We start from the raw sequence: 22246 nt of genomic DNA, 5'->3' as shown, positions 1-22246 counted from the left end.
CCTCATTTTCTGATTTGCATCACTCCGACTGTGTCCAAAATCGCCTACTTCAATACTACACAGTCGGCAACAATGAATATGAGTCATGAATAGTATGTACGAAACCTCAGTATGCAAAAAACAGTAGGCGAGAATGACCCGGGTGGTCTAATACCTCCGCTGACATTCGTGAGGTTGGATCCCATGATGCCACGAGAGCTGAGCAACGTTCAAATTTCAAAAGTAAATAAAATAAATATAGCGAAAACTTTAAGGCGGACGTATGTTTTTAATGTAAGTGCCAATAAATTAATTTCTCATGATTAAATAATGTTTTGATCAACGCTCACGTATAGGTTGTTGTTAATTCATAGGTCAAAGAGCACAAGACTAGACCATCTGACCAATCAGATCAGAGTGGGTTGACCGAAAGGAGCGGATTAGACAGATGATTCGCCGAACGAATCATTTGAGAGATCAAGAAGTAAGGAAACTATAAATGCCTATTTTTAGAAAATGAGTGTTTTACATCGTGTATGTACGTCAACTTATTGTTGGACACTCCATAAACCAAAGTAGGACCTTAAAAATCGAAACAAAATATTTACTCTTCAATGTTAACATTAGGTGGAAGTAGCCGGACATTTTTGCTTTTTCATTTTTACAGCGCACAGGATCATATGTTCAGACGACCATAAAGAAAACATGCACAGCACTAATGTCGTGATGAGACAGAATGGGGCGTGTGATGTGTGGATTTTCAATACAGGTGGATTTGATCTACACCTGTAACCTGTGCAGTTCCTGTTTCTTGGCTGTGAGGTCATGTAGTCGACTGCTGCTCTCCTGCACACCTTCCTCAGTCTCGTCCAACCAATCCTGAAGAGGCTCAACACTCGTCTCAAAGTCTCTCATCTGAGCCTGAAGATTCTGCAATGAAAACATGATAGTCAAACAAGAAAACATAACTCGAGTATATTTTGACTGTCTCACACGTGTTGTGTTTGATTTCTGAATGCTCAAACCATCACCTGTAAAGCATTTTCTCTCTGGTGCAGGTTAGTCATGAGTGTTTTCCAGTCTTCTCTGGCTGAATTGATTTTGGATCTGATAGATTCTACTTTGTCTTTAGCTGTGATGCTCATCAGGAGCTCGCCGCTGGCTGCCACGGCGTTCAGTTTCCCCTGGCCTTGCTCTCGGTCACTCACAAACTCCTGTGATAAGCAATCGGACGTTAGGGAATCGTTTTTTTAAGAAGTGAATTGAGCGGATGACTAATAAACAAAAGTGCTACTTGGATCTTCTGCAGGCTGGACGATGCTTCAGCGAGGTTTTGAGGCACATCAAAACATTTCGCCGTGTTGATTTTGGCATTGACCAGCCATTGTTGAAAATCTCGAAAACAAGCACGGAATTTCTGCTCCAGCAGTTTCTCCTTTCCCTGACACTCTCGAGACGCCTGGAGACTCAGACTGCAACAGGAACGAAGAACATTTACACATCCAGTTTTTTTTTCTAGAAGGGATTTTTTAGCAATCTGACATCATGTATGACTTCGGCATTAGTCTAGATTTTTTTAATACCACTAGACTCGTACCTGTTGTACTCTTTGATGAGGGTGGACACTCTCTCAGACTGAGCGCCCAGATCTCTAGAGAAGCGGCACAGATCATTCAGCTGAGACTTCAGGTTATCAGACATGGGCTCCACATTCAGAAGAGCTTCCAGTGTATCCTGGGACATGGTAAAAAATCATAGTATGTTTTACAAGTTGATAAACAATTTAGCGCTGCTAAAAATCTTAGTTTATTAGTGCAGATATTTTGCAAAATAACACAAAAGTTTTGCGAGATAATCCAAATATGTTTCTCAGGGAACACAAAAGTTTTGCGAGATAACGAAAAAGCTTCAAAAAATATTTCTCATATTTTTCCACCCCATGTCCCTAAAAGGGCTCCAAAGTATTTGAACCACAGGCTTTACTTTACTTATTAACTGATTATAATATTAAGTACATGTGTGTTCCCATAAGAAAGAAAAATCACAGATAAACTCATTGATATCTCAATTATTTATCAAATACTTGAATGAGATTAAATGGAGAGAAAATTGAAACCTTGGCTAAAATCTTATCTGTGTCTCAGATATTTCTCCTGAAAAACAAAGTCAGAAATCTGACAAATGTCTCTGTCATTAGAGTTTCAGAAGAGATAGGTTACTCCTGAGCAATTTTGTGTTAAACACCTGAGACTCTCTTGATACTTAAAATGAACTCCATCAAGCACCCTCTGGGTAATTTGTGTAACATTACCTTTGCTATCTTCCAGCCCTGCACGGCTTCTTCACCGGACGTCATCTCCTCCACTTGCTGCAGGTTCTTCCTCCACTCTTGTAGTTTTCCGCTAAACTCCTGCAGGTCCTGCTCCAGCTGCGCAGCCAGACTGTTAAACTCCTGCTCCGAGTTAGCCATCTGATCCAGGACGCCCTCCAGACCGGAGCACACGTATTTGGCACCACGTTCCCACTGTTCCCAGGCAGACAGCAGCCCGGCCTCCTCTCTCTCCATCACCTCGCAGCCCACCGTGGACGTGTGGTCACGAGCAGCGGCTCCGCACCGCTGCACCCGTGACAGACGCTCGCGCCCACACGTCCTGGACTCTAACAGCTCCTGAAACGGTGTGGCGTTGAAGTCAAAGCTGTACGGATCTCAGCTAGAGGAGAGAGTAAACTTCAAATACTTACTCTGACTTTTGAGAGCTTCCTCTGAACAGAAGCTGCGTCTCCGGACATGTCGGACCAGCGCGTGAGTTCTTCTTTTGCAGACGTTAGCCAGTCGTTGATGTCACGCACAGACTCCACATACTGCTTGTGGGCTTTGACCACCTCTTCCATTTGCTGTAATTTACTCTATAGCACAGGAAAGTAAACAACACAATTTGAAATATGGCATTACAAATTCAAGAATAAAATGGGGCTTGATTTACTAAACAGGGCAAAATAGCATGTCAGCACAATTAATAAAAAGCACAGATGGGAGTGGTTAATTACTAACATGGGCGCACATTAAAAAACAAGCGCAATATCTCATTCCTATGATGACCAACGCAATCTACTTTTAGCGCAAATTAGCGCAGGGTAGTGATGCTGATAATCCGTGGGTCAGGAGGACCAATAGATAAAAATGAACATTGTTTGCTGGTGGGTCGCTGGTGCATAAGATAATTGATTTATGAAAACGTAGTTTTTTTTTTTAAAGTTTATATTTCACCAGGCAGGGTCCAGTCTCATGTCAAACAGTGAACTCTTTTCAGGTTAAATAAAGTGCAATGGCTGTTTATCTGTTTTTAAACATTCCGCTCGACATTTGGGTACAGAATCTGTGAGACCCAAGTGTCCCTTGCATCCATTCGCACTAGTCGCCTTCCGGAAGAGTCGCCCATATGTTTGCTTGCGATCACTCAGTCTCTAGGTGGAAGAGCCCGGGAGAGCATCTCTCCGTAGACACCCTCATTCTCTGAGTTTACTCAGATGCAGGAAAAATGGGAGTATTGACAGGTGTGTCTGTAACGCACACTAAAAACGGTCCAAAAAACACCAAAAACAATGTGGAAGTTCTATGCTCAAAAGCAAAATAAGCTTCTTGAAGAGGTTTAGCTCAGTAATTTACTAATAACGGAATGCAAACTGACACCCGCCACAGATGGAGAGATGGCAGTTTTTAACGCCCAAAAATGTTTGCCCTGCCGCAAGCTGTTAGTAAATCTGGCCCTTTAATGTATATTATATGCCGAAATGTTTAACCTTAATGACCGCTGTGATGTTTGTAAACTGGGTATTGAACTCGGATTTCTGTGCTTCAGAGAAGGTCTGATCCCCGGTCTTGTCATACAGCTCCGTGGACTTCTCGTTCAGACGGGTCAGAGCTGAAGTATGGACCTCCACGTCGGCCTGTATGGCCCTCAGACGCTCCAGCATCGAGGACTTCTCCTTTAGCCCGGGCTGTTGAGGAAGAGCTACACCAACCTCCTGCTCCACCATCTCCATCCACTGCTGGAGCTGAGCTTTACTCTCCAGAAAACTGGACCACTGAGACACCGTCCACTCCAGACGACTGCATCACATACACAGAAAAACATTACACGGGTGGATTCTTGCCTATCCAGAATAAATTACAACACAAATTAATATTTTTGACATAGTATTTCTGTGCACACTCAGCAAGCGTTCGTACAGTTTTTTTCGACCATGGATTCACGTTTCGTAACAAGGGTTCTTAGTCCCTTATTGGCCAATTCTTCCGGAAAAGCATGCCCACACGTCATCCAGCGAGCGAAAGAGCACACCCATGCATTAAACCAGCCAGTGTGAGAAAGAGCACGCTCATCAATGGCACTTTTCTCAGCTGACGTAAGTTTAGCTGTGTTTGTTTGCTCACTGCATTTCGGTGATGGATGTTATATACCGTAAACGGTGGATATAACGCTGGATTTGGAGATAGTTTGAAACTGATAGATGGCGCGGTACCAGCGCTAAAAGATGCCGGACATGAACTGTTAGTCAAACTAAGTCATATGTCTGTGTTTTGTTGGCAATCGGCGTATACGTGCATAATGTAAACAACACAAACGTATAGTGAATCAACAGTTATGCAGGGATAATGCGATGATGTATTGTGTGGTCGTGCTGTAGCTCCGCCTCCAGCAGCTTGTGTTTTTCCGGAAATAATCGTACGGCTGTTTCTGTCTTTTATAAATTTGATCAAACTAAATACTCTTTGAAGATACGAAGTATGCAATACTACTGTATAGGTACTCAAGATAAATCTGATATTGGCAGAAACTGTGTGTATTAACTCATCTTTAAATTTGTATCTTATATTTCTAATTGGTTACGTATGTCTTGTGACTAGTAATACATGTCATACTGTATGTGTGTTCTGTGCCGTGACATACAAGAATTTAGCAAGATCGGTTTGTCGAGCTAAATAAGCTCAGTCCATCTGTGTTTATAGCTAAAAATATTTTATTTTTGTCAGAAGACATTTCAATATAAAAGTGTTTGCTATAATTAAGAAATAGAGTCATACCTATAGGATGCCAATTTTCACTTTTGAGAGAAGTTGAGATATTGAACATCCAATATTTTGGTCAAAATATCAAATCTTTAACCTTAAATCTAGAAACCCCAATTATAAACACAAAAGATACACCAGAAAGTAAAAGAATAACAAATTTGACCTCTTTTATGTTTTTTGTAAGTGAGTAACTGTCTGATTTGTTTTGTTAAAGGTTGGATCTCACCTGTGACAGCTCATGGCAGTCATGAGGATATTGGCCCATGAATCCTTCAGACTTTTTAGCTGAGAGCGCCTGAGTTCTTGTTTATCACGACTGCAGTTTTTCAGCACCTGCTCACCCTTCCCCACCGTCATATTGAGCTTCACTTCTCCCTCGCCTTTCATCAGCAAGATGTCCTAAACACCAACATCAAAAATCAAACTTCATTTGCGCTCTAAAACTAAATAATAGTACATAACCTGAATATATCCAAGTCACAGACTGATGTCTGTGGTTTGTGTTTTCTGACCTGCACCAGTCCGAGTCGTTTCTCCAGAGTTTCTTTATTTCCGCCGGTGCTGTTTAGTGAATTAAGTCGCTCCTGAACGCCGCTCAGCCACGCCCACGTTCCCTGCAGCATCTCCTCAAAAGTCTGCTGCTCCTGCAGACTCATCTGACACACGCGCAGTCTCTCTCTCACCGCCTTCAGCAGAGCCTGATGCTGCTGCTGCAGCTGCGCAGACGCCCGCAGCTCCGCCCCGCTGCCGTGACCGCCCTCGCTCAGAGCATGAGCTTCCTGACACAGACTCTCAAAGGAATCCCTGCAGGGGGTATAACTCATAATCTGAGAAAATCCTCTCTATACAATTATGAATCTATTCAATTAGTATCACAGTTCATCTACAGGCCGCAATTTTTAAGATTTTCATTGCATAGCGCATATCAAGGAAGAGTAAGGAGAACGTTGAATTGATTCATTTTTTTGTATTATTTTTTACCATTTTATTTAACTATTACTATTATTTTTTACCATTTTATTTAACTATTACTATTTTTATTTAACTGATGTCCGTTTATTTTAAACTCAAGTTACAGATTGTAGTTTTAAAATAAAACAAATATAATTATATAATACAATTATAGTAAAAATATGTTTTATTTATTTGTCTATCACACTTTACAGTAATACGGTAAAAGACTTTTACCAAGAATAATACAATTTTCAATAAGAAAAAACTAATCTGTAATTGTTCTCAAGATAAGGCAACCCCTAAAATAAACCCTGTTCTGCCTCATTCGATTTTCTCAGTAAAAACGAGATTGCCCGGCATCATCGGTGTGTCGTCTGACCTCTCCCTGAGCGCTTCATGCTGAAACTCCTCCACACGCTCCAGCATGGCTTTCTCCTGGTCGCTGTGTCTCCCCTCGGGCAGCTCCGTGCTCAACCTCACGTCCATTCGTTCCAACCAGCGGCTCAACCTCTGCAGACGGCTGTCAAAGCTGGAGAGACACAGCATTGATTTGACTCTGAACAAAGTGTGCGTTCTCTCCTCCATTTTATTTCCTGCAATCTGCCGCTCTGATATTAAACCCGCTGGAGCTGGAGATGGGTGCGAAGATCTCACCCGTTGAGCAAGCTGCTGCTGTCCTCCAGGTTCTGCTGGTTCTGCTTGCACTGCTCCACGTAGCTGTCCCAGTCCTGTTGGATGGAGGAGAGGTTCTGCTGGACCTGTCCCGCGCTGGCTTTGGGGAGATGAAGGAGGAGCTTCTCGCCTTCTGTGCACACCTGAGTTAGACGGCCGTCTCCGTCCTCCACCCGCTCAAGAGCTCCCTGTGGGACCACAAAGAGAACATCGATGTGAAAAGACCTCAAATGATTTATTATTTTGGTTGTTTACCAGCAACCATTCCTTTCACCCAGGGGCGATTTTAGGGTCAGAGCTTTAGGGGTGCTGAGCACCCAATGAGCCCCACTGCAAAGCCCCCCCCCCCCCCCTCTTTTCACACAAAAACAAAAAATGTGTCTATTGAAAAATAACTTAATCATATTAACATTGATTCAACTAACTCCAAAATCCATATTTTTTTAACACCTTTTTTTGCAGAACAGAACTCCTTGCATGGCAATCCCTTTAAAGTAAGAACGATAGAACGGAGCCGTTTGAACTAACTAAACCTAAAATACTGAATGAGTGGTCGCTAACACATACAAACAAGGTTTGAGACCTTTTCAGGACACCAGCTTAATTGTGAGAGTTCACACAGACAGCCCCCTGTAACAAACACAAAACCTTCTTCACACAGCTTTTCCTGACCCTTAACTCCATATTCCTCCTTCTGTATCAACAGTCATCAGATTGGTTAGATTAGATCTTTGTTGTCATTGAACAATGTAACGGGTACTTGGACAACAAAATGTAATTCGCCTTCTGTAAATTATTTACAAATGGCCATCTATATCTGGTCGCACGCCAGTCTGAACTTTCATAAACCAATATAAGTCATCAATAAATCAAAAAAATTAAGAAAAGAAGGTAATGTCCAAAATATCTAGATAATTTACAGAGGTCTTGAAAATACTAAGAAAGTAAAGATATAAAAAAAGAAATAGAGGGAAATCTTTAAAGTACTTCCCCTGAATCCCCATATGGCTCTACTTTGGGAGAGTTAATCTATGTCGCCGCACTTTGAGGCTGGCAAACCTGTGACCCTTTGGGGTTCAATTATTTCAAGCAACTCCTTCTCAATAGACATCACTGCTGGAGTCTGCTTTGGCCTGTGGTCCTCCTGAGCCATGTATGGAGCCGACGCAAGGCACTAAAAGACTTTCAGTGAAGGGAACACGAATCTGAACTGTACCAGCATCACTCTTGCGCTTCAGAAAGAATCACTTCCTCTGACACTCTGGTCCAAACGCCAGGGCGATCACGTTTCCATGACGACTGACCAGAAAAGACGCACGTGACGTCATGTCTACGTGACTGAAGACTGTTAAAATGAGTATCAAATGAACGATAAACTTTAACAACAGAGACACAGGTCCGCAGTTTAGTTGTTTTTGTTTCACGCGCTAGCAGTTAATAAACAGAACTGAATGCGTCTTGCGGAAGAACATATTAACCGGCGCTACTTCTCTCCGTTTATGACCATGGACGAGTCACCCAGGTCCTGTGCTACTCCACAGCGGCGGCGACCCGCTGGACTAAAATAGTCCGAAAATAAACACTTGTTATAGGTGTACCATGGTGATTCAGGATTCTGACTCCAGTACTCACCGATATGGTTTCGGAACAACTCTATGTAAAAGGAAAGAAGTGTGAGACAGCTTTGGAGCAACTTAGTTGATTCACAACACTACATAACGGGTTCTCACTCCGCGTGTGTCTCGCGCTGAGCGGTGTAGGTACAGAGGAGGAAGAGAAGAGGACCATTTGCTAAGCGGGGATGTTTCATTTTCATCCTTAACACATACATTTTAATCCAAAAACTACGGAGTATGTTTTGGAAATTATTTAACCTTCTAAAAGACGATTCTTTTTAGAATAACAACATTTCTTACTCCAAGTTTTAGGGGTGCTGAGCTCCTTTTTAGGGGTGCAGAAGCACCCCTAAAAAGGGGCTAGCTTCGCCCATGCCTTTCACTAATATTGCTAATATTTGCATTCGGAGAGCAAGAACAATTTCCTAAACAAGATTCTTCACCTTCAGTTTTTGTAGTTTGCGCTCGACTAGGCTCAAGTCACCGGAATGATCGGAGCATTCTCTCACGATTTCCTTCTGTCCGGAAAGCCATGTGTGAAACTCCTTGACAAGATCTGAAGAAAACGAGTGACAAGTGCTTATCCATCGGCACACAAAATAAGAGGATAAAGACGTTGTTGTGATTCTGACCGTTGAAGTGTTGCTGTAGGCCGAACTGTAAGGAGCTCCGTTTTTTAACACACAGCTGATTGGTTGTTTCATAATTTTTGATGAGGTCCGTCAGCGATGATCCCAGAGCGGCGAGCTCCTCCGACGGGTATTTTCTGCAGAGGGTGTTCAGGCTTTCCCGGGCCGAGTCGATGCTCGTCTGCTGATTCTGTAGCTGTTTTTGGATCTCCTGCAAACATTTTACAAAGAAAACATCATTCTAAAGACACAACAGTATTGTCAGAACTTTGTTTTCTTTTTCTCAACTGTAAAATATTTACACTTACATTTACATTTATTCATTTGGCAGACGCTTTTTTCTTTATTTTTAAAATAAAGAAAACATACAAATGAATTTCTAACTTCTTATTTTTGTCTTGCTTTCTAGGATATTAACAAATCTTCAACTAAGAAACTTTAACATAATTTTTTATATTATACTTGATACAATATATAAATAAAATAAAAGAATTATAAAAATTTAGAAAACATTCTGCGCTGCAGAAATAAATTTCTTACGTATTATTATTTGTCTTGTTTTCTTGGATATAAACAAATCTTCAACTAAGAAACTTTAACATAATTTTTTATATTATACTTGATACAATATATAAATAAAATAAAAGAATTATAAAAATTTAGAAAACATTCTGCGCTGCAGAAATAAATTTCTTACGTATTATTATTTGTCTTGTTTTCTTGGATATAAACAAATCTTCAACTAAGAAACTTTAACATAATTTTTTATATTATACTTGATACAATACATAAATAAAATAAAATAACTATAAAAATTAAGAAAACATACACCTGTGCTACAGAAATAAATGTCTTAATATTAAATATATAAAATAATATTTGTCTTGCTTTCAAGGATATTAACAAATGATAATATTTGATGCTTAAGACACATTTACAGGAGCCAAAATTGTGGGCTGGTTAGATTTCAGTGTGGGCGGGACTAGCCAGCGTGACATCACAGAAATAGAATACAAGCGACGAATCAAAATGTCCTGTTTGATCATGGTTCGTGTGTGTCAGACGGTCTTTACCTTCACCCTGCAGATCTCCTCCGGAGCCGTTTCACACGGTGAATCTAACAAAGATCGCTCAATGTTCTTCAACCAGTCGGACATCTGCGAGAGAAAATCAACCAGCTGCTTCTTCTGAGAGCAGAAGTCTTGAAGATTGTTCCTGGCTTGATCACTTAACTCCTCTATGTTGCTTATCTTCCTCCTGAGGTCCGTCTCCATCACCTGACGTGACAACAGATTTCACAACCCAACTGATGAACTGACTACCAAACGAGACACGTTTCGCATCTCTAACTGATAAAAAATAACACCAGTGTTACCTGTAGTTTAGCAGAGGTGTCCTGAACACCAGCCAGTTCTTTCAGCTCTGACACTTTGTCTTGGAAAGTCTTGATCTTCCTTTCTTTAAGCCCGACATCCACCTACACAGGGAAAATAAATAATAAAATGATATTACGTTTGACCTTTACATCCATTCACTCTATAGGACAGCTCGGGACGTGCCTTGACTTCACACAGTTTGTTCTCTGTCTTCTGGCTGTCGTTAAAATTATTCGCTGCATCTGTGAGTTCCATCATTGAGATGTTGGACCAGCTTTCGATCTCAGCGTTGATATCGTAGATATCCAACCACAAAGCCGAGCTCTTTCTAAGACTTTCAAGATTGTCCTCGATTTTCTCGGACACCTTTTGACGAGAATCAGACAGGATTTAAGCATGAGATGATTTTAATTCGGTACAAATATTTTAATAATCGCCCTTCCGACGAGCTCACATCAAGCCACTGATCCACGGTAGCATCCATTTCTTTCTTCACTATCTGTGCGTCACAATCAGGGATGCGGTTTAATTCGCTCAGAAGTTGCTTTCCTTTGCTGGAGAAGCGCTCGAGCATCTCTTGGTTACTGGCCATCTCAGTTTTCACAGCTTCGTGCTAAAGAACATCAAAAGATGGTTGAGGAAAAAAACTGTTTAAGGTGAGGACATATGATGGGCATTGTTCGGTTCATACCTTCATCAGAGATCTCCTGGTGTCCTCCTGGTCTTTCAAAGCAGCTTTAATATCAGAGATAGCATCAGTGCTCTCTAATATAGTGTTTATAGCAGACTTCAGACTGTGATAGTCTTTCATGAGCTCAACCAAAGCACTGCTCTGCTCCTGCCTGGAAAAAGAACGCAGTTTTAGGATAGATATTATTATTAGGATAGTTGATTATTCAGAGTGACATCTGTCGATGGCGATTTTCTTATTTTTCTTAAACATTTCTTAACTCTCTGAATGTTATTAATTTATATAATGACTATTAATATTGCACATCAAACTGGTGATAATTCTTAACATTTTCTAAAGACGGTTTTTGTTTATCGGTCTGGATAGAGGCTAATAATATAACAATTTATCTTTAATTTCATTTAATTTGAATTCATATAAATTTATTTTATCCTTTTATTTCATTCATTCATTCATTTTCTTCCGCTTATCCGGGGCCGGGTCGCGGGGGCAGCAGTCTTAGCAGAGATGCCCAGACATCCCTCACCCTAGACACTTAACTATTTGTTGAATTTTGTCGTATGTTAATTTTATTTAATTAACATAAACAATTTGTCACATTGAAATAAGTTCCAGTGAAATAAAAAATGACAATGTCTATTGTTTTATGCAGTATTGCATTGTTTATTGTATATATTTGATCAATGTGGGTCATTCTCTTTTCAAAAATCGTGTGCCCTCGTAAACTTCAGATAAAATCTGAAAATGCACTTCCTTCCTGTAATGACTATTCATCTTAAATGACATATGTTCATGGGCGCCGTATGGGGGGAAAAGTTAGGACAATTCCAAGGGCCCCTGACTGACAGGGGCCCCAACAAATAGAAAAAAACTAATTAATTTTAAATTATATTATACACTATATAAATCATCATCATTTAGTATATTTAAAATAATAATAAAATGAAGGATGTCTTTTATTTAAGGTATTTGGCAATAAAAGTGAAATATCCCCAATGGACCAAAAAGTAAACATACATATTGACCGAGCACCCCCCTGAGTCTGCATGAAATGGTTCGGTCCTGGGTGAAAAGGGTGTCAATCTGTAACCCAGTTTTTCACCAAGAAAGGTGGGTAGCATTCAGACTGTGAGTGGTATTAACCTGTTGTCCATAGTGAAATAAGCTAGCTAGCTAGCTGCAGGCTAGTGTCAGCCTACACTTCATCAACATTTAATCAGTGCAGGGAAACGTTTAGCAAGATATTCATATTAAATCATTGTCCATGCCCATCTTAGCAGACTTAACAACAGATGAGTCAGCAGCACCCCAGTCTCCCCATAACTGCACCCAGTGAAGAAGGTGAGCAACACTGTGTTAATGACTTAACCATAACAAAAAAGAAAGTGGAATATTAATGACAGAAATCAAACAAAATTGTTTTTCTCACATAATGACCATTATGACATAAAAAAGAACCCATTGTCTGTATTAGATGCATTTAGAAACAATGAGTAGCTCACCTCAACCTGCATGTAGGTTACAGACAATATTAAAATAATCAAGTTTGATGCGTTCATTTAGACTGAATTTTGGCCGTTAAATGACATCATGATGGGAATAATAAGGTCTGTATCTGAAGGGCAATTTATTTGAGAAGCTTGCACACACACACACACACACACACACATCTATCATATCTAATCTATGTAATCAACTGATGATAATACAGAGCTACAGGTAATTGGGGTCAATGTTCTGTAGTGTTAGTGTCATTTATTGGTATATATTTCCATTGTTCTTATTTGTACCATGTTAACTTACCTTTTAATGTGATGTCACTGGTACTGTTAGTTTTGTTATGACCATATTTCAAACCTAAAAAACCTATTGATTTAGTGATCACTTGATCTGTTTTGTAGCGCTATAATATAATAACCCTATAATAACCCTGATGTGGAAATTCCGTTTTACACGTCAACTTTATTTTGTTGTTGGCATATATGTGCAGTTAAGTAAAAAAAAAGCTGTATTCATTGTTTTGAGATGATGATGTTAATTTATTTTGATTAAAAAGTTAATATATTTTTAGGTTTTTTCTTTTTCTTTTTTTAAATCTGTCAATATTTTTACAATAAAAATACATTGAGAATGGACATTTTTATGGTGGCTTTTAATCTTGCATCAAATAGTGAACTGCATACTGTATGTATGTACTTTGGCTTGTTTTCAGAAATAATCTAAATGCTCTTGTTCGCGGATGAGTACCGGAAGTTAAGTTCCATCCACAAACCCACACATGCGCAGTAACTTTGGTAAATGTTGTTGCTTTGAAAACGTCTATATACAGAGCACAGATGCATTGCACCATTTCTAGTAAAAATAAATCAAACCAAGTCGAATTTTATCCCCTTCAGTGTTTCAACCATTTCCCAGAATTTGCTAAAAATTCTTGTCATTCCATCAAAAGCAGAGTCTTGAGGTTTCACCTGGAGATGCTTTTAAAACATTATTGAATATTATTATTATTGATTTATCATTGTTTCTTTGATTATTCAGGCCAAGTCCATTTTTAAATACAATTTTAGTTGTCTATTCAAAGTTTTTTTTATCAAAAAAAAAACACCTTCCGATGAAGGTTTTATTTAAAACATTTCAGCAAACACCTTCAGATAATGTCTTATATAATTTTTTCCCGACCTAAATGTTTGTATATAAACTGTGTTTATATGGAGCAATAAAGTAATAAAGATTCTTAGAGACATCACCATATTAATGTTTCAGTAAAAAACGAGGGTAAAGGTCTCGGACCTTTCAGCGATGAGTTTCTTGGTGTCCTCCCAGCTGGTTTGAAGAAGGTTTATCTCTCTCAGGACCTCCCCGCCCAGCTCTGCATCTCTCTGAGCCAGTTGATGACCTTTATCTCTCAACCACTGCTCCTCATGCTGATGGGACTGAAGCTCGTCCTCCAACTGATTGAAGAAGCGAAGCCTACCAACACCACAAAAAAAAGCTCCAACTCAACATTTATCGGTCCAACACTTTTCCTTGAGATTAACTTCAGGGATCAAAAATTATCTCTTTGGTGCAGTTACAATGAATCTTTTGAACGCTGGTCCCACCTGAAGATCAATGTGTTTCATACCTCTGCTGTAGAGTAAGAACATTTGCCTCTTTCAAACACTGCTGATCCGCTTTCTCCTCGATGTCCTCCACCGTTTTGAGCAGTTGCTCTTTGCGTTGTCTGAAGGAGCTCCACAGGGCACCTAGAGCCTCAGCCTCACTCTGTTTGGAGCCCAGCAGGTTCCTCACGCCGTCCATCTCCGAGCTCAAAGAGTCGGCCAGCGATCGGCATGAGGCGCGTCCCTCTTTACCATCAATCGGGTGAAGATGAGCCTTACAGAGGCTGCCGTCCAGGTTTACTGCCAGTGTCTCCAGGCGGCTGATGTCGGGGACGATGGCCTGCATGTCTCGCTGCAGCTCATCCACACGGCTCTTGTCCCAGCTCCCGGCGCTCTCCACAGTCTGTCTGAGACCCTGGAGGACGCTGGCGGCCACGCTTCGGGTGTGGAAGAAGGCTTCTAGCTTTTCCAGACTTTCACCTCGAAGTTCCAGCAATTGGCTGGCTTCCAGGTAAGGCTGCAGAGAGCTCTCACATCTACCCTGAAGCTGTTGGACCACAGCAGGCTCGCAGACATCACACAGGGCTTTAGTCTGCTGTTGAAGATCCTGTCGTTCAACATTTTGTTTCTGCAGCGTTTCTTTCTTCTCCTGAGGATGAAAAGAAGACTGTGAATCAGAACAGCACACTCTTAAGAAGTAAAGAAGTGACATCGGGCGTCATTTACGGGAGGATCTCATAGCGAAATATACCTTGACATCATCTATAAAAGGCTGAAGATCAGTGATATCAACATGAGATGTTGAGTGTAGAGATGAGAGGAAAGATTCTCCCCACTTGGAGAACTTCTGCAGGGCTTGATCGAACTGCTCCACTTGAGTCAGGTGTTTCTCAAGTACTTGCATTCTGTTGTAAAAGTGCATGTAAGTGCTCTGTACAGGATCATTTTTGAGTAATTCAATGGATTTTCAAGGACTATGGATTTGGAAGGTAGCAGGAAAATGGTGCTTTTGTGTACCTGTGTGGTATAGCCGCGGTCTGGCAGATCCATCTGTTCTCCAGCTGTTTGTGGTCTTCTTCGAGGGTCTTCACCCGCTGTTCTGATGCGGTGGAGTGAAGAGTTCCTTCTTCTGCCATCAGCCTGTTGTAAACCGATTCCAGTGACTGAAGTTCACTCTGTAGGTGCTGAAGAAGAACAACTTATACTTAATTTAAAAAACAATTAAGATATAAAACAATGTCTCAAAGTGAACATAGATTTGTCAAGTCAAGATCTCAATAGGAACTCAAGCATTTCCCATCAAATTGACCCAAACCATCTACAAACTTCATGGGTTTGAATTATTTTAAGCAATATGAACAGACACATCTGAGACCAGGTTGATCTCTAAATGAGAACTCCATCATGACAGAGCGAACCTCAGATTAACATTTAACTCAGGGTACTTTTTACAATCTATCCAAATCCAAATGTATAAAACTAAGTTAAGAATATTATGTCATATTGCATTCAATGATATACTGTATCGGTGCTATACAATATTAAAAAGAACAGCTCAATTACTTTTAGTTCCAGAAGTTCTCCATCCAGCTTTAGTTTGTCAACAGGGAGGAAGCGGGTCTCGGAGCCGGATACACCTTCACAGCGCTCGAGGCACGACTGCAGGGCAGACCAATCCTTCTCATATCTGAGACGAAAATAATCGAGAATTGAGAAAAAACATGCCGATTTTTAAAAGGATCTTAAAGATAAATGTGAACATACTTCTGCCAAAGAGACAGAAGGATCTCCATTTGGTTCTGCTTCTCTTTGGCTTGTTTTAAACACTGCTCGTAAGTTTGCTGTAGAGACGCCACGGCCTTCTCTGCCGTTCCCCTCTCACTGAGCCGGCGGGATCCAGCGGATAGAGACAACAGGGTGGCCTTCAGCTTCTCCAGGGATTGGAACACATCCTGAAATCCAAACGAGCACGACTTTAGAAAACTTGAGGGAAAAGAACAACAATATTCCTATTGACGTCACTCATACCATGTATTCCTGCAGGGTTTTGTAGGTCTCGGATGAGGACACACATGAAGTGACGGGGCTGTCCAGTTTCTTCTGGATGCCTTCAACCTCTGCTTGTACCTTAAATAGGTTGCAAGGTTGTTAGGCGTTGCGCAAAAACAAATTCAGTGCCCATTTAAATTCTTCAATAACACAAACCTGTTGAAGATTGGCATTGAACTTCATCTGGTGGGTGGAGCTTTCTTCTAACCGTCTGTTCAGGTGTTCCACGCTTTCTTTCAGCTCCTCCCAGTACCTCCCGATCTGCGTCAAGCGAGCTTTGATGCGAGCGCCCTCGCCGGAGGACAGAAACTGGACCAATGCTTGTGACTTCTCCTCCAGCCTGGGCAAGACTTCCGCTCTCTCCTGAAGACCATCGCTGACCGTCTGAATCCACAAAAGACAGAAAAGGCACACAAATGCAAAATCAGAGGCTGTGATTTAACTTAAACATATTTTTTAGGTTGTTTATTTATTGATGTAGTAATATTTATGCATTTAAAAATATTAATTTTTTTTTTTTTTAATGTTTTAACTCCTATTCATTTACAAATGTACTTATCAAACAATGTACAAGTAAAAAACTAACCTAAAAAACCTAATAAAATCTAAGTTATTTATTGTTTTTAATTTAAAATTAATAAGTACATAAGTATAATAAGGACATTTATTTGAAATGTTATTATTTACATTTTTATAAAAAAGAAATGTTTTAGTTCCTGTTCATTTAAGTAAAAAACTAAAACTAACCTAAACAACCTAAAATATAATCATGTATATAGAGAAACAAATATTTAAAATTTAACTAGTTTATTGTTTTTAATTTAAAATAAATGAAAATGTCAAATAAAAAAAATGTATTTAAATTGTTAAATATTAATTTTATTTTAAGAATATGGTAAACAATATTACAAAAACTCCTGTTCGTTTACAAATATATTTATCTACAATATATTACTAAAATACTACAAGACCAATAAATAAACAACCTAATATATAACTATACTGTTATATATTGAGAGAGAGAGAGAGAGAGAGAGAGAGAATGTAAGAAAATAACAGTTAATAAAACCAATATTTTCTTTTAAAAGTTCATAAAAAATTCCCCCAAAATCTTGTTAATCAACTAATATATTTATCAACAAGTTTAAGCGTTTTTGTCAGACTATCGCCATTGCCGTTTTGAGCCTGTGCTTTTATGAGTGTTGACATCAAATGACGTTAAACTGATATTTACAGTCACAATGACAGTTCAACTTATAAACCATTATTATAAGTTTACAGAGAGTTTTGAAAACATATTAACGTTCTTGATTTATTTACACACAAAAAAGTTTATCTCAACCCTTAACCTTAATGTGTTGTTTCTTATATAATGTGAACAGGCTTAAATCTGTGCACCTTCACAGTCAGAATCTGCTGCTCAAGAAGGCCACTGGTGCTTTTCAGAACATCCAGTTCTCGTTCTCTCTCTGTAATCCACATCGAAAATGCTTCAAACTCGCTCCCGAATGAATCCCACTGAGCTTTCATCTCATCCAGCGTCACAATGCTGGAAAACCACAATCAAAGCGCAGCGTTATGTTCGTAGAATACTCAAAATCCAATAATCTTGAATGCAGTTTGTTTATGTAAAATCTCAAACATAAAGCAGAACATTACTCTCTCTTGAGGTCAGCCTCAACTTTGTCCACTTGTTCGCTCAAAGCACGTGCTTGGACCTGCAGGAGAGACTGGTTTTTGGGCCCTAGCTGAATCTCGATGGCCCTCTTTAGAAGACCGTTCACCTGTTTGGACTCTGTTTCGCTCTGTTTTAACAGCTCCTGCAACAAAAGGTTTTAGTTTTAAAATGGAAAAACGTAAAATAAATTCAACATGGCTTTATGAAACATTGTGTAAGCAATTTTAGCCTTCTTAGACAGAACGTTCATCGTTTACTCACCCTCGTGACTCTTTCATCTATGGAGCACAAAGGAAGATATTTGGAGAAATATCTCAGTGGTTTTGTGTTTGAACATTGGAAGTCAATGGGATTTGATGTTGTTAACCAACATTCTTCAAAATATCTTCTTTTGTGCTCCGCAGAAGAAAGAAAGGTTTGATATGACATGAGGGGGAATGAACGAGTTTTTACATGATCTGTTTGTTTTATAATCGCTTGATTGTCTGAGGTGCTCATTTCATAATGAACATTTTGGTTGAAATCCTATTTTCAGAATGAAGCAACTAAAAGGTGATGATTCATGATTTAATTCGTAATGCTGCGTTTACACCAAATGCGAGTTAAGCGTTTTGCGCGAGTAAATTACATACACAGTCAATGCAATGGTGCGAGTGGACGCGAACTCGCGGCCGGTGATGCCAATGACGCGAATGGGGCGGCGCGATTGCGTCAAACACGCTTCAATCGCATCTTCCATCAAGTTGAAAAATTTCAACTCGAGCAAGAAATGAAGATGACTGGATGACGGGTTTGGACACGTGAAGACACTCCCCGTCGCGTAATGTTTCGCGCATCACTCATGCAAAAATAACGAACTTTTCCTGCGTGTAATAAAGAGCGTTTGGTGTGAACAGTGTAAGTCTCTGGAGAGTGTTGTTTCTCACCCTGGTCTGCTCCAGCTCTGTGGTCAGACTCTCTGGACTACTAAAGATCATCTCTCTCTCTGTGACCGATCGCACTTTAGCCACAAACTCTTTCACTCCGGCCTGCTGAGCGTCAAACTCCTGCCAAGCAGCTAAAGTCACCTGAGGACACAGTGGGCCGTTTACAACAAGGCTGTCGGTGTGCAAACGAAGTGTGCAGAATATTGTCTGTCTTTCGTCACCTCCAGTTTGTGTTCCTGCGATTCGATGCTTTGATCCATTTTGCTCAAGGTGCTCTCCAGCTTCTCCAGATCTTCTTGTAGGCTCTCCTCCAGACCCTCATCGACCTGGAGCTGCTTTCCACGATTGATCTGCTCCTGCATTTCTTTCCTCTTCAAGCGCAGACGCTTCAGTTGTTGCTGGACATCGAGAAAGCACAAAACGTGTGAGCAGAATCATTCAAAAAACAAACGGTGTGTTTGGCGATTTATCCTGTTAGGCACCTGATAAAGCAGCAACAGTTGTTGGGCTTCTCTGACGGATTCAGATTCGAGAATCTTGGTGGCCTCTGACTGTAGTTCCCGTTGACCCTGAGTCAGCTCCTCTAGTGTCGCTTTAACATCCTCTCTGAACTGCACGCAGTCACCCACCGCCAGCACGACTTTCTCAGACTGCACAAGCACAAGAGACGCGCAGACTTAAACCATCTCTTATATTTTGATCACAGAATTAAAAAGCTTCATGTAACCATAAACAAATCCAATCTGCATTTTTGGCCATGTGTTGCTTACAGTTACTTACAATAAATAAATAATAAATATATTGGGTAAAAATTACAATAATATGACATATGGTACATTTTGTAGAGCTATGGTGTTTATTTTTTTTATATAATTTATACGATGTATTAATTCTATTGGTTGAGCTGCATCAACATAAATACAATTTTAATATTTTTGATCGTCTTAGTGGTTAGCTTTAATACAGTAATTCATCTCTTAATTTTAATTTCATGTTAAAATGTACTTGTATTTTTCTGTTTAAGACTTATTCGACTTTTTGATTTACATACATATGATTTATTTTAACCTTGAATGTTGTCCATTTTGTATATCTTAAGTTATATGTGTAACAAAAAGATGTATTAAAAATTGAATTGAAATTTTGTTTCGGAACTAAATCTGTTAGATTTAATTAAATATCAACATTTTACACATTAAACTCATCAAAATAACTTACAATAACAAAATTATTATTTGTGATCAACAATCCTAAAATCAATCCAAAAAGAAATGATCCTAAAGTCAAATTTACAGTTGAATCTGTGTGCTTCATTTAGCTTGCACAAAAACTGAACACATAATTTCCCCTTATTTCAAGTTTGCTTTAATAAAAATGAACCCCGTACTTAATTCATATCCAGATAAGCTTATCTATGGGTACATTGTGAATACAAAAACATAGTGCGTTTACCAAAAGATTGTTTTATAGATTACTTCAGGTCATGCACACTACGTTATATTCAAATAGTTACCCCTTATACAATTCTTTTGAATTTCCGTTATTCCCCAAACTTTGCATATTGTTCCCCTTTACCTACAGACATGTACCGTAGAGGTACATTATCGTTACAGTTAGTTACGCTGTAAATTCCATAATTGTGCGGTACATTGCGGGCCGAAATCTAAAGCGTTACCAAATATTTCAATATATAAGAACCCAATGTCTAACCTCAGACAGGGAGGTCAGGAGACCCTTGAAGTCAGTGGAGAGTTTGCTGAGAGCCGCTCCCTGCCGCTGGGCATCACTCTGTGTGCAAACCTCAATGAGTGCGGCCAGACGCGTCTTCAGCCAGCTCACGTTCCCCTCCTGAAGTTCGGCCTCATTCCTCAGACTCTACAAATCAAGTGAGAACGTTCCCTAAGACTTTCGACACTTCTCGCATTCATTTAATCCATTCTGACGATTTCTCACCTCGATTGTAGATTTGACCTGGCCAAACTTGCTGGGGTCTCCAGCTCGGTTCCGCAGAAGTCTGAGTTGACTTTCCTTCGACGCCACCCATGCAGAGAGCTCAGAAAACCTGCAAAGACAAACAAAAAAAGACATTCATGTCATCTTGCAGTGATTTATCCTGAAGACGGAAGCTTCGAGAAGCTCAGGGGTTTACCTGGTGTTAAACTCTTTCCATTTGTCAGGATGCTGAATGAGTTTTTGATGCGTGCTCTCGAGCTCCTCCCTGAGCTCGGTTGACGCCGCTCTGGAGCTTTCCAAGGTTTGCTGGGCCTGTTGGCTCTCGGGAAGCTTCAGACAGAGTTCTTCCATATGCTGAAATCTCTTCTCACAGAGAGCCTGAGGACCCTTCTCCTTAAAGAACATCTAGAAGAAGACATCCACCGTCAGCTCGACGTATCACATGTAGACAATAGAAAACAAAGCGGGTCTCACCCTGTGCTCTTTGATCAACCTCTCACTGCCCACGCTCGGCAGGCTGCGGTTTTCACGGGCCAGCTCAGACTGACACTCCTGCAGTGATGTCATCAGACGACTCTTCTCCAGCTCCACCTTCAGGTGCAACAGGTGAATGGGAATTTCCGTTTGAACGTCCTGTAAAAACAAATTTTCATACGATCAGGTTATTGGAAAAATGCTCCTCTGAAGCTGATGCCTAGTTTCATTTCTTCAATGCTAGAGAGATGGGATTGTGAGATGATGCTGTAAGTTTTCTGACCTTCCACTGCTTGTGCAGTTTCCGGACTGTTTCCTGCAGATTCTGCTGTTCTTGCTCTGGCAGTATATCTGTGAGCTCATCGCAGGCTTTGAGAAACGCGTTGAGAACTCTCTGATCCAGCTGACCGAAGAACTCCTACATGAAACACAACAGCAAACGTTAAAATGTCTCCGCTTTCCAAGCTGAGAACGTTGAGGGCTGTTTGCCCGGAACCGGGTTTTTTTTCTCACCGTGTGTTTTTTCAGAAGGTCCTCTGGGTCTCCTCGCTCTGTCATGGCGCTGCGGGCTATTTTCAGAACTTTCTCCAGTTCGATGCGAGACTCCTCGAATCTCTTCATCAGGCTGCTGTTGGCCTCCACGTGTCTCTTCCACTCGGTGGTTTCTTTTACCATGGCCTTTATGAAACAAATCCAGCACAGTGCACATTTAATTTCTGAAATGAGATGCCTCACTATCACAACGTATTACCATGGACAGCTGTGTGATTACGTGGAGACAGAATGGAAACCTAAAAAAGAAATGGTTCAATGCTACCAGGAAAGGATTTTTTTTATGTAAGCGCACAAAATAAACCTATTTTTCTGTTTTACCTGTTGCTTTGCATTGTAATTTTTTTATCATGTCCAAAGTGTTTTGTTGTATTTCATGCATATTATTAACATTGCATAATAATTCAGACATTGATTTAAACATTTCTCAAAAACATTATCAACTTTCCCAAAGGATGGAAAAATTGTTTAGCCCTGTTACTTTTGCAGTATATGAAAAATGTGTTTTTAATTTCCAATTCA

The 22246-nt window shown here is 40.1% G+C and overlaps 1 protein-coding gene across 1 annotated transcript in view; it reads right to left on the bottom strand.

Annotated features, from left to right (window-relative positions):
- Positions 1-22246, bottom strand: part of syne1b (spectrin repeat containing, nuclear envelope 1b) — an 83982-nt gene that overhangs the window by 45810 nt on the left and 15926 nt on the right. The window contains exons 21-57 of the mRNA XM_079459177.1: positions 21686-21850; positions 21456-21590; positions 21173-21331; positions 20895-21103; positions 20699-20807; positions 20456-20620; positions 19228-19395; positions 18967-19143; positions 18746-18886; positions 17801-17961; positions 17540-17690; positions 16298-16525; positions 16121-16219; positions 15857-16044; positions 15656-15779; positions 15110-15276; positions 14844-14997; positions 14116-14741; positions 13782-13961; positions 10992-11142; positions 10755-10913; positions 10484-10666; positions 10300-10401; positions 9998-10201; positions 8928-9135; positions 8739-8851; positions 6662-6867; positions 6387-6536; positions 5566-5857; positions 5280-5452; positions 3781-4090; positions 2722-2886; positions 2291-2647; positions 1577-1713; positions 1274-1451; positions 1011-1193; positions 766-909 (exon numbers count right to left, since the gene is read on the bottom strand). Coding sequence (XP_079315303.1) covers positions 766-909; positions 1011-1193; positions 1274-1451; positions 1577-1713; positions 2291-2647; positions 2722-2886; positions 3781-4090; positions 5280-5452; positions 5566-5857; positions 6387-6536; positions 6662-6867; positions 8739-8851; positions 8928-9135; positions 9998-10201; positions 10300-10401; positions 10484-10666; positions 10755-10913; positions 10992-11142; positions 13782-13961; positions 14116-14741; positions 14844-14997; positions 15110-15276; positions 15656-15779; positions 15857-16044; positions 16121-16219; positions 16298-16525; positions 17540-17690; positions 17801-17961; positions 18746-18886; positions 18967-19143; positions 19228-19395; positions 20456-20620; positions 20699-20807; positions 20895-21103; positions 21173-21331; positions 21456-21590; positions 21686-21850 — 6921 coding nt within the window. The remainder of the gene's footprint in view (positions 1-765; positions 910-1010; positions 1194-1273; positions 1452-1576; positions 1714-2290; positions 2648-2721; positions 2887-3780; positions 4091-5279; positions 5453-5565; positions 5858-6386; positions 6537-6661; positions 6868-8738; positions 8852-8927; positions 9136-9997; positions 10202-10299; positions 10402-10483; positions 10667-10754; positions 10914-10991; positions 11143-13781; positions 13962-14115; positions 14742-14843; positions 14998-15109; positions 15277-15655; positions 15780-15856; positions 16045-16120; positions 16220-16297; positions 16526-17539; positions 17691-17800; positions 17962-18745; positions 18887-18966; positions 19144-19227; positions 19396-20455; positions 20621-20698; positions 20808-20894; positions 21104-21172; positions 21332-21455; positions 21591-21685; positions 21851-22246) is intronic.

The sequence above is a fragment of the Barbatula barbatula genome, assembly GCF_947034865.1.
Source record: "Barbatula barbatula genome assembly, chromosome: 6".
NCBI classification, from domain to species: Eukaryota; Metazoa; Chordata; class Actinopteri; order Cypriniformes; family Nemacheilidae; genus Barbatula; species Barbatula barbatula.
This window is presented reverse-complemented; position numbering and strand designations above follow the sequence as displayed.